This window comes from Myxocyprinus asiaticus, chromosome 5 (genome assembly GCF_019703515.2).
Source record: "Myxocyprinus asiaticus isolate MX2 ecotype Aquarium Trade chromosome 5, UBuf_Myxa_2, whole genome shotgun sequence".
Taxonomy (NCBI): Eukaryota; Metazoa; Chordata; class Actinopteri; order Cypriniformes; family Catostomidae; genus Myxocyprinus; species Myxocyprinus asiaticus.
The window spans coordinates 18,459,733-18,471,895 of record NC_059348.1 but is presented as its reverse complement, the minus strand read 5'-3'; the positions used below and the strand labels follow the sequence as shown (position 1 = coordinate 18,471,895).

The window sequence follows — 12,163 nt, the reverse complement described above, 5'->3', positions numbered from 1 at the left end:
TGATTGCTGTTCTCATATGATGTATAAATGTACATCAAAATACAAATGCTAACAAACAATGCTAAATTCAAATGCTAAAATCCAACAAACCAAACTTAACCATCCAACTTATGATAGCAAAATGAATAGTATAGTCAACTATTAAAAGGGAGGAGAAAACACTTACCTGTATCATATCTTTTGTTGCTGATGTCCTTGAGCAAAACCAGGTGAGAGCCATGCGTTTGCTATTTTTGGTTCTCTCACCTTAGCTGGTTTAAACTGGTTTAACTGATCTTCTAGCCTGTCTAAGCAAGTGTTTAGCTGGTCGGCCATCTGATCTCCCATTCTGACCAGTTGACCAGTGCCCAAAACACTTCTGAAACCAGCAAAACAGACCAGCCTAACAAGCTTGGCCAGGCTGGGAGAACAGCTAACATAATTTAAGCTGGGTCTTTTTTTCTTCAGCAGTGTACTGTTCTAGAATAAATTTTGAATAGTTTATGTACTGTTAATCTGCGTATTCACACCTATCTTTGTTTATTTTATCCCAATCCAGTCATTTATATGGTGACCACTAATCTCATTATGATATGTGTCATTCTGCATCTCTCATTAGTGAATGCATCAAGTCTGTTTATGTGTACCATCAAAAAAAAAAAAAAAAAACTAAAGTATCGTCAAAACTCTTTGGAGGCTCATTAGTAAGAAATGCAAATACTAGCACTGATGAATTCGCTTAGAATGATACAGCCAAGTGTTTTGTAGCACTGGTCCCTTATTACCACAGCAGTCTTATTGCAATAGTCAGAGTGTGTCTTTCATCTTCTATCTGTTTCTTTGGTGTTATTCTCCAAAGTGGCAATTGAAAATGGGGAAGTGAAAATGAAAGACCAGAGATTGCTGTGAGAATCATATCAATGAAAAACTGTTTCTCTAAGATGGCTAAGATTATGCCAAGCAGTTAGACTGGCAAAGGGAGGCTGCTGTTGTTTTTATTGGTTTGATCAATGTTTTACATTGATCGAATTTCAAAGAGCTGGTCTATCAAATGTTGCTCTAAGATAAAGAGACAGAACCATTGCAAATAAATAACGCATTAATCAGAAACAGTCAGATACCAATCATTCTCATTTTTAGGGCAAACCTTTGCAAGGTTACAGTGGAATTAGGGTTGGGAGCAAATATATTTGTTACACTTTTTAATAACTACATGGTATAAAGTATTTGTAAAGCATTAGTTTATAGTTAATTGACCATTTGTAAATTATTGTTCGTACATTATTAATACATTAATAAGCTGCATATAAATACTATGTTATTTGTTTTTATTACACGGCTCTCTGGAATACTCTATTCTGATTAGTTAATAGCGCCATCCAGCGGTCTGATATTGCTCTGTGATAACCGCACATCCGGGTATTTAGATGTATCAGACTGCTTATCCAGGTTCTGCGAGCTGTCTCTCCTGCATCTTGGCTCACTGTGCGATCTCTATAAGTAAGCTAATAAAATAATTTAAACACAAATCAATGTTTCACATGCATTTATTTATATGGCAAGTAGCCTTGTAATAGGCTGAATATCGAGGAGTCAGACAGTCATTTTACAAAGTAAACACCAACAGAACTCCAATGCAAACTAGAGGTTGATTCAGAATCAGAATCAGAATAAGCTTTATTGCCAAGTGTTCATGTACACAGAATTGAGGAAAAAACAAGTGCACACAGAACATTACAGTGAGACACAATAAAACAAGGTAAGAGTATAAATAAATATACAAATAATAGGAAATATAACAGAAAGGCATATGTACATGTGCAAGTGGTAATGTATGAGCAAGGTAGGGAAATATACATTTATTGAATTAAATATAAGTGAATTTACATGTGTACATGAGATATTTATTTACATTATTCCAGCTGTTCAGCGATTTCTTTCTTCTCAAATTACATAATTTCAATGCAAATCAATATTTTATGTCCATGTATTTATTTATTTGGTTAGTAGACGTGTAATAAGTGGGATAATGTACAGTCATCCGGTTGTTATCACAAAATCCCTGTAGGGGTTTATTGTGTGATAACAACCGGCTGACTATACATTATCCCTTACATATTAACTTTAGCAAATGATTTATTATTGTTGAATAAATTCAGATATAGGCAGTTTGATCATGTTTTTTTATTCTTAGGAAACAACTTTTTAATCATACATAACTGATGTGTTTAGTTGATGCAAACCAGTGGTAAAGAAGTATTTATCTGAACATTAAGAAAGCAGAAATTCATGGTTAATAAAGATATCAAATATGCAATGAATTTGAGACATATTTCTACTTAATGTATTTTTTAATGTTTTAGGAGCACTTACTATTAAATAAATTAATGCTTAATAAAGATCTTAATAAAGCACTTACTAATTGCTGGCTGCGCATTTTACGTGACCTAATGTAAATTGAGAACTATATATGTTTAATTATACAGTTATTAACATGGTTCAACAGTAAGGAAGGCCTGTTGGCCCGGGGCAGCGTGAACATTTCGGCCTTTCAGGCCAGTACTACGTTGACACTAAATCTTAAACAGTTGAATTCAGAAGTTTACATACACCTTAGCCAAATGTATTTAACTCAGTTTTTCTCAGTTCCTGACATTTAATTGTAGAAAACATTCCCTGTCTTAGAAAAGTAGTTTGGTGTGAAAAGTGCAAATCAATCCCAGAACAACAGCAAATGACCTTGTGAAGATGCTGGAGGAAACAGGTAGACAAGTATCTATATCCACAGTAAAAACAAGTCCTATATCGACATAACCTGAAAGGCTGCTCAGCAAGGAAGAAGCCACTGCTCCAAAACCGCCATAAAAAACTAGACTACAGTTTGCAAGTGCACATGGGGACAAAGATCTTACTTTTTGGAGAAATGTCCTCTGGTCTAATGAAACAAAAATTGAACTGTTTGGCCATAATGACCATCGTTATGTTTGGAGGAAAAAGGGTGAGGCATGCAAGCCGAAGAACACCATCCCAACTGTGAAGCATGGAGGTGGCAGCATCATGTTGTGGGGGTTGCTTTGCTGCAGGAGGGACTGGTGCACTTCACAAAATAGATGGCATCATGAGGAAGGAAAATTATGTGGATATATTCAAGCAACATCTCAAGACATCAGCCAGGAAGTTAAAGCTCGGTTGCAAATGGGTCTTCCAAATGGACAGTGACCCCAAGCATACCTCCAAAGTTTTGGCAAAATGGCTTAAGGACAACAAATTCAAGGTATTGGAGTGCCATCACAAAGCATTGACCCCAATCTGAAAATTTGTGTGCAGAACTGAAAAAGCGTGTACGAGCAAGGAGGCCTACAAACCTGACTCTGTCTGGAGGAATGTGCCAAAATTCCAGCCTTATTGTGAGAAGCTTGTGGAAGGCTACCCAAAACATTTGACCCAAGTTAAACAATTTAAATGCAACCAAATACTAACAAAGTGTATGTAAACTTTTGACCCACTGGGAATGTGATGAAAGTAATAAAAGCTGAAATAAATCATTCTCTCACATTCTTAAAATAAAGTAGTGAACCTAACTGACCTAAGACAGGGAAAGTTTTCTACAATTAAACGTCAGGAATTGTGAAAAACTTCAACTGTACTTGGTAATAAAGCTAATTCTGATTCTGATTCTGACATTGACCCCATTTTGCAGAGTTACTGACAAGCTCTATCTCCCATCAATAATTTTTGCATCAATTCAAATCTGTTTACCTTTTCCTGTGGTGCTAGTGATAGCGTGTTGCGCAAACCATGTCAGAGCCATAGGTTTACTCCACTGATGGTTAGATTTAGGCTTGGGGTTTGGGTTAGGGAGTAGGGTTAATAAAATAAGCATTCGACTTCACTGTATTACATAATTTACAATTACAAAAACAACAACTCTCATTTAGCACCACTCTGTGGACATTTCATCTGGTAACTGCTCACACGTGCCCATATGTTCAGCACTTGCAGCTTCTGTAACTGAGGGCAGTGATTAGAATTTCGGTAAGCATAAACCGTTTTCAGCTGAAGAACTTTCGACCTACTGTTGCCGAATGAGATCAGTCTGACCAAAAGTTAATCTGTTAACGACATGTGGTGATTAACGATAACAAATACTAATGGTAGTTGGGTATTTCTTCACATATTTTTTGTTTGATATGCTATTTTATCATAGTCAGTGTTATCTAGTATGCTTTCTTTGTTCTTAAATATTTTGCAGCATTTAGAGGTGAATTTATGAATGAATGAACTACTTAAGTACTTAATAAATGATTAGACTTCTGTATTATACTTTTGCATCGTTTATGAAGCTTGAAGAGGCGGTCACCAGAAACTGCAATTGTATGAAATCCAAGTCTCTTAACCACTGTCAACAAATATTTGAAGTTGTAGTTTGTGTTTCAGAACATTTTAAAGAAAAAGAACCCTAGACACCTTCAAGAAATTCATGCTGATGATGTTGAAAATCATGCATTGTTGGCCATGTATAAATGGTCATGCAAGTTTGGGAACACTTGACAGTCAAGATGCAGTGCCTTTGCTCTCTGGCCTGCCAGTGTGAGTGTGACAGACAGCCCTGCGGCACAAACACGACCCAGTGTTCTGCATTTTGTTTTTCTATGACTTTTTCTACGGCCACTCTGTTCTTTCTTTTCTGTTTTTCTCTCCTTCCACTCAAAGTAGTTTTAATGCACCCATTCACATATGCAGGCTTATAAACAACATTGCTTTGAAGAAACTTTTCTGTCAAAGTGTGTTCTAAGTGTTTTTTAAGTAAATGTATGCAATAGGTTTCCATGGTATCTAAATAGCATTTGCTGATTTGTGGCAAATGCTGAATATTTGGTTGGTTAATGTATACAAGTTCAGTGTAATGACTTTGCTAAAATAGAACCTCGCACTTGAATTCTCTGGATAACTGGAATTCAGATGTTGTGGTCATCCACTGTGCTGCCATGAATTTATGAGCAGTCTCACAGATATACTGTACCACTCTCTCTCTCTCTCTCTCTCTCTCTCACACACACACACACACACATACACACACAGGTGTAAGAGCTGTTCATGCACTAAACATTGCCATGCATGATCATCTTCAAATAAGAGGCTCAGACTCCCAGTTGGTAAGTGAGAAAGTATTGGGATTCATAAAAAGAGTGTCTATATGATGCAACTCAATAGTTAACAGGGAAGAACAAACCCAAGAAATAATCTAAGCCTCGACTGATGCAATAGGTTTATGCCTTTGGATAAATCTTTATTCTTGGATGGTTTCTGAGACTATAGGCTTAATGAAGTGACCTTGAACTGAGTCATACAGTCTATAATGAGTAAAACAGTGTCAAGCTGAAATATCCAGAAACTTTACATGTGCATTACAGATGATTCTTCATTTTAATTGGTTGTTCCACCTTTATTATACAATGGAGCAAGAATCAGCAGGGGCCTGGTGATATGATATTATATGAATACCTGGGTCACGATATAATAACATTGCAATTCTGTATGTATAGTGTTTTGCAATTCAAAAGATCGCTGTTGATTTATTGCGTTATTTTAGTGCGAATAATTATATTAAAATATTTACAGAATTAATCATGCTTCCTGAGCCATACGTAAATTCTGAAATAAAAGATCGTGTTTTCCGACCATCAGAGCAATTCAAGCTTGAAGTACATGTAACTTTGTGTCAGTGTGCCTTAGCAAACCTCATGAGCAGCACTGCCACAGAATGAGAACCGGTTACACCGGACGTGTTCATGGCAGCTGGATGAAGCATAACAGAATGCGATTTTCAATGTTTCAAATACTTTAACTTGACACAAGTCCTAATATTTTCTGAATATATTTATTATATACAGTGCATTCATAAAGTTTTCAGACCCCTTCACTCACCTTTATTTTACATGCACTTATGCAAACATAAAGCATTAAACTGACAAACACAAGAGGGAGCATATTACACAGTTTACTAACCAGGTATAACATACAGATATAATATAACAACAGAGCATATTTGATGTTTTATGTACAGTACAGTTATTAGGGGTAGGATTATGGACTAATGAGATTTTTTCTGTGGATGGGGCTATCCAACAAAACAGCACTAAAGTAGAAGCCATATGACCAGATGTACTGTTGCTTGTCACATTGGTAGCTGGTTTGGACAAAAACTCAGATTCACACAACTAGTCTCATGACAAACTATAATAATTTGCACAAGATGGCAAAATCTGAAGATATCATATGTCTTAGCTTGAAAAAAAAGTACGACCTTTATTCCCAAAGACAACAACCAATCAATAAAACGGATTTGAAATCGATACAATACAGTCATTTAATTTTGGCTTGCCTCCTATCCAACAATTTATTTTAAGACAGTAAACATCTGTAAACAAATTTGGTTACTGATTACAAAGTTTTTGTACAGGCCAACTCATCTGATTTATTACGATTTTGCCATCTCGTACTATTATTACGACTAGAACTCGATGAGATTGAGCTGGATTTACATGGAAAATATGCCTTTTATCCCTAGTTGCTTTGCATCGTGCCTGGTTAAGAGACCGTTTTATACTGAATATCATACAAATTAATGTCACAGCTATGATGTTATTTGAAAATAACAAACAATCTTGAGTGTTTTGTTGCTTTTATACAACTGTTACGAATGTTATACATTGCAGTTACTTTACTATCAGTGGACTGGAAGTCAGAAGAATGATACATTCTGCCATATACGGATGTAAAATGTGCTGTTATCATAAACAAAAGCATGATTCTAACCATTTCCAGACAATAGATCAAGCTGTTGTGTAAAACTTATCAACAACTCTAAATGCAAAGCTTATAAATGACCAGGGTACTAGACATAATGATTTATCTATGCTGAGGTTATAGTTTTGATGTTGATTAATTCCATTATATATTCTACCACATGCACCAGGGATTATTGACGTGGCATCTGCCTGACCGTAGATGAATACTCTGTTGTCTGAGGTAATTTAACAGTAATCAGTGGCTTCTTATCAATCACGTCCAGGACTGTTGTTCACTAATGGTGTTTGTTTTCCTCTATTATTGTGTTATTTGTAGGAGAATCACCAGGGCTTTTATGTCAGAATGCAGGTTGGCAGAACTGATGAGCAGTTGATGATAACGTTGAGTTATAGAAATGATCCTGACAGCTGGATGGCATTCTAAACGGAACGGGATCTTGGGATTGCGTGTGCAGAATTTCTAACGGAATTGTCCTCTGGAATGTTAACTATAGCTTCACAGTTCAGTATGCATCTTATTGCTTTCAATGCAACTGCAGACTATCTCTCTCTCTCTCTCTCTCTCTCTCTCTCTCTCTCTCTCTCTCTCTCTCTGTCTATTTTTAGGAGAATCTCTAACTCCTGGTTAAGCACAGGCTGGTTCACAATGACTATTGCCTTAGAGCTTTGCGACAGAATCAATGTATATGGCATGGTGCCTCCAGATTTCTGTAGGTAAGTCGGAATTTAATGAGTTGCATTTCCATTTTAGCATATACTACTCTTTTCTGTCCCCTTGAATGCTTTTATAGAAAAAAAGTCTAATTTTAAGTAAACATTAAAAGGTTTTGAACTTTATGGTCTCTTTAATCAATTTCTGTTGTCTCTTTAATCACTATTTTAATCACTAAGTGTTGAAAGATAAAATTTGACAGAATTTTCCTCCATCCAGACATTTAAACTACCCCATCTATAATGTTTATTTAAAAATGTTTAAATGTGTAAAATTCTGCTTTTCACTTTGTCACATGAAATACTTTTTCTGTTCATTTAATATTTATGTGTACAATTTGTTATTTTTCAATAACACACAGAATCACTGTCCCCAATACTTTTTTCCAGAGGGGTTTCTATTTGATTATGATGGAAACAAGTGACGGAAAGCTCAACTTTGCCATGGCAGGAAAGTGACAGTTTGAAGATCAGAAATGTCATTAATTTTAAGATTTTTACATCATGACCTGAGAGTAGGTTTATTAGGTGTGATTGCCAGATCAGTATTTGAGAATTTTATTTCAGAAACAATCTATTTATTTTTATCGTTATAAGTTCAATCCAACTTTTTCTGTTAGCAAGTCCAAGACATATTGAACTTTTCCTCCAAAAAGTGAAAAGATTTAACATGTGTCATTACTATCACAAATAATATTAAAATCCATACCACCACAAGTTATACCTAATTCCACTTGAAGGATGATCAAGGCCATGATCAGACCAGTATTCGAGGACATGAGATAAAAGTTTTAACTAGGGCTGTCAATCACTAAAATTTGCTATTCTAAGTAATTACATAATATGCAGATTTATTAATCAAATTAATCCCAATCTAAATAAATTGCACTCTAAATCGATAATAAGATTATCTGCTGAGAAAGGCCCCCAAATAACAATAATTTAATATATGCTTAGATACTTATAAAAAATATTTAAATTCTATACAGTAAATACAGTATATATACACTATATATATTAGGGCTTTAATTTAGGGATTAAAATAAAAAATCGATTACATGACATGCTGATTAATTAATCAGTTAATTGCAATTAATCACATACATCATTATTTGCTAAGAAAGGCCCCCAAATAAATATAATTCATATAAATAATGCATAATAATTCAAATATTTATAAATATAATATGTAGGGCCTATAATAAATGTACAGTATAATATGGATTGAAATTCAGTTTGAAATAAATTGCCTTATTGTGGCAGATGAATAAAGCATTGAATAGACAAAACAAAAAGTGGTTTAAGAACTCTATATATATATATATATATATATATATATATATATATATATATATATGTATATATATATATAATTATCTGATTCTCATATCACTGAACAAGTCTACAGTAATTTGTTTTGCACTGAGTTTGTCAACGTGTCCAGTTCTCACAGGACGGATGTGTTTGGAGCATCTCACTGGTATTCAGCATCATAAACGTGCATTTCTAGAACACTGTGTCAAGTTAAAAGTAGTGGAAACGTCCTGGTTACTTTCGTAACCTCCGTTCCCTGATGGAGGGAACGAGACGTTGTGTTGATGTAGTGACACTAGGGGTCACTTTTGGGAGCCCGAAACACCTCTGGTCTTTGAAAAAAGGCCAATGGGAATTGGCGAGTGGTATTTGCATACCACTCCCCCAAACGTACGGGTATAAAAGGAGCTGGTATGCAACCACTCATTCAGGTTTTGTGCTGAGGAGCCGAGACAAGGTCCCGGCCATTTCAGCGGGTAGTCCAGTGTTGTGGCAGGAGGGACACAACATCTCATTCCCTCCATCAGGGAAAGGAGGTTACGAAAGTAATCAGGACGTTCCCTATCTGTCACTCACTCGATGTTGTGTCGATGTAGTGACACTAGGGGTCCCTATACGAAACACCACAACTAGCTGAACTGTGTTACGTGAACTGGCAGTGCGAGAAGGGCAGACCACTGTGTGCCTCGTAGCCAGCGCACCAGGCCAACACGTAACCTCCCCCAACGCTGTTATGAGTGTTGAACGGCCCTTCAGGGACAAGTCGACTGCCCAAAAGTTAGGGACAGGCTAGCCCAGTCATGGCCTCTTATCCTCTTTTTTCTCTCCCCAAAAAAGAGTGAAATTTGTTAACCGACTGGGGCCACCAGTGTCTACGTCGGGGGGGTGTCACTCCCAAGGGGGGGGGGTATTTTGAGTAGAAATATGTCACATGGTCTTGCCGAGCCTTGTCAGAAGTATGTCATGTGGAGAAGTCCCATGATAGGTCCTACCCACCGGGGAAGGAATTTCTACAAACATAGTGACTGGGGCAGAGGGGCCTCTGCCCAAGGAAGACGCAGTTTACCAACAGGGAAACGATTTAGCGGAAGATATATGTCACATGGAGTAACCTATGTGGAACCAACACATGCGGAGCACCTACCCCAGTACAGGGCTTAGATAGCACATGTACTGAGCCTGCAGCGATTTTCTCCGCAAACTCGTCTGCCACAGGGCTCGGAGGAAGTCATCCAGGGAACACACTTTGTGAACACTACTGGGAGTCAACAGCGCACCGCTTCAGCTCAGGGGAGGCGAAAGGCACTATGCGCAAGCGATTCACCCGGCCAGCTGTCCCGGACTTACCTGTTCGTACCTAGCAAGACACGGGACGAAACCGGCTCAACCCGTAGATTGTAGAATCTTGTTGGGTGTTGCCCAGCCCGCTGCTCTGTAAATGTCTGTTAGAGAGGCGCCACTGGTCAAGGCCCAGGAGGCCGCCACACTCCTGGTAGAATGGGCTCATAGCCCTGCAGGGGGCGGCACGTCCTGAGCGTGATATGCCATTGCTATGGCGTCAATGACCCAGTGGGCGATCCTCTGCTTGGAGACAGTGCTTCCTTTCCGCTGTCCACCAAAGCAGACAAAGAGCTGCTCAGAGACTCTAAAGCTCTGCGTGCGATCCAAATAGATGCGTAAAGTGCGCACCAGACACAGCAACATCAGGGCTGGGTCTACCTCCTCCTGGGGCAGCGCTTGCAGGTTCACCACCTGATCCCTAAATGGGGTCGTGGGAACCTTGGGCACATAGCCCAGTCGGGGTCTCGGGATCACGTGAGAGTAGCCCGGACCAAACTCCAGGCATGTTTTGCTGACAGAGAACACTTGCAGTTCTCCTACCCTCTTGACGGAAGTGAGCTCAGTCAGGAGGGCAGTCTTCAAAGGGGCTCAAAGGGGGCTCCCCATAGACCCTGAAGAACTACAGAGAGGTCCCATGAGGAAATGAGGCATGGTCTGGAGGGATTCAACCTCCTGGCACCTCTCAGGAACCGGATGATCAGGTCGTGCTTCCCTAAGGACTTACCGTACACTGTGTCGTGGTGTGCCACTATAGCGGCTACATACACCTTCAAGGTGGAGGGGGACAGCCACCCCTCCAACCTCTCCTGCAGGAAGGAAAGCACCGATCCGACTGCGCATCTCTGGTGGTCTTCATGTCGGGAAGAACACCACTTAGCGAACAGATGCCACTTCAAGGCATACAGACGCCTCGTAGAGAGAGCCCTAGCCTGAGTGATCGTGTCTACCACCGCGGGTTGTAGGCCACTTAAGTCTTCCGCGTCCCATCCAGGGGCCAGTCATGGAGATTCAGAGGTCTGGTCACAGGTGCCAGATGGTGCCCCGTCCCTGAGAAAGAAGGTCCTTCCTCAGGAGAATTCGCCTGGGGGGTGCTGTCGTGAGGAGCGTGAGGTCCGAGAACCACATCTGGATGGGCCAGTAGGGTGCTACTAGGACAACCTGCTCCTCGTCCTCCCTGACTTTGCACAGGGTCTGTGCAAGTAGGCTTACTGGGGGAAACGCATATTTGCGTAGTCCAGGGGGCCAGCTGTGTGCCAGCATGTCTATACCGAGAGGTGCCTCGGTCAGGGCGTACCAGAGCGGGCAATGGGAGGATTCTCGGGAAGCGAACAGGTCTACAAGGACAGGCCAAAAGGGAGGACCTTGTACTGATACGCCCGACCCTCGAATGCAAACCGAAGGAATGGTCTGTGTCGAGGGAGAATCGTGACATGGATGTACGCGTCCTTCAGGTCTACCGCCGCGAACCAATCTTGATGCCGGACGCTCGCTAGAATGCATTTTTGCATCAGCATCTTGAACTGGAGACTGTGTTAAGCCCGGTTCAGTACTCGCAGGTCCAAGATTGGCCGCAACCCACCGTCTTTCTTCGGTACAATGAAGTAAGGGCTGTAAAACCCCTTCTTCATCTCAGCTGGAGGGACAAGCTCTATTGCACCCTTCCGTAGAAGGGTAGCGATTTCCGCGCGCATGGTAGCGGCGTTCTCGCCCTTCACCGAGGTGAAGTGGACGCCACTGAACCTGGGCGGATGCCTGGGGAACTGAATCGCTTAGCCGAGTCGGACGGTCCGGATCAGTCATCGCGACGGGTTGGAAAGCGCAAGCCACGCATCCAAGCTCCGGGTGAGGGGGACCAAGGGGACAATCTCGTCGGACATACCGGTGGGTGGGGCCTCGCGGCGGAGCGGAGCATGAGGTGCCATGTCGTGCCGTGGCCGTGCTGAGTTCAGGGACATCAAAGCACTTACCTGGCTCCTTGTGACCACCCCCGGAACAGCCTGGGATGG

At 40.2% G+C, this 12,163-nt stretch overlaps 1 protein-coding gene across 1 annotated transcript in view; it reads left to right on the top strand.

Annotated features, from left to right (window-relative positions):
- Positions 1 to 12,163, top strand: part of LOC127441621 (alpha-N-acetylgalactosaminide alpha-2,6-sialyltransferase 5-like) — a 52,173-nt gene that overhangs the window by 35,343 nt on the left and 4,667 nt on the right. The window contains exon 4 of the mRNA XM_051699221.1: positions 7,398 to 7,505. Within this exon, the coding sequence (XP_051555181.1) occupies positions 7,398 to 7,505 (108 nt within the window). The remainder of the gene's footprint in view (positions 1 to 7,397; positions 7,506 to 12,163) is intronic.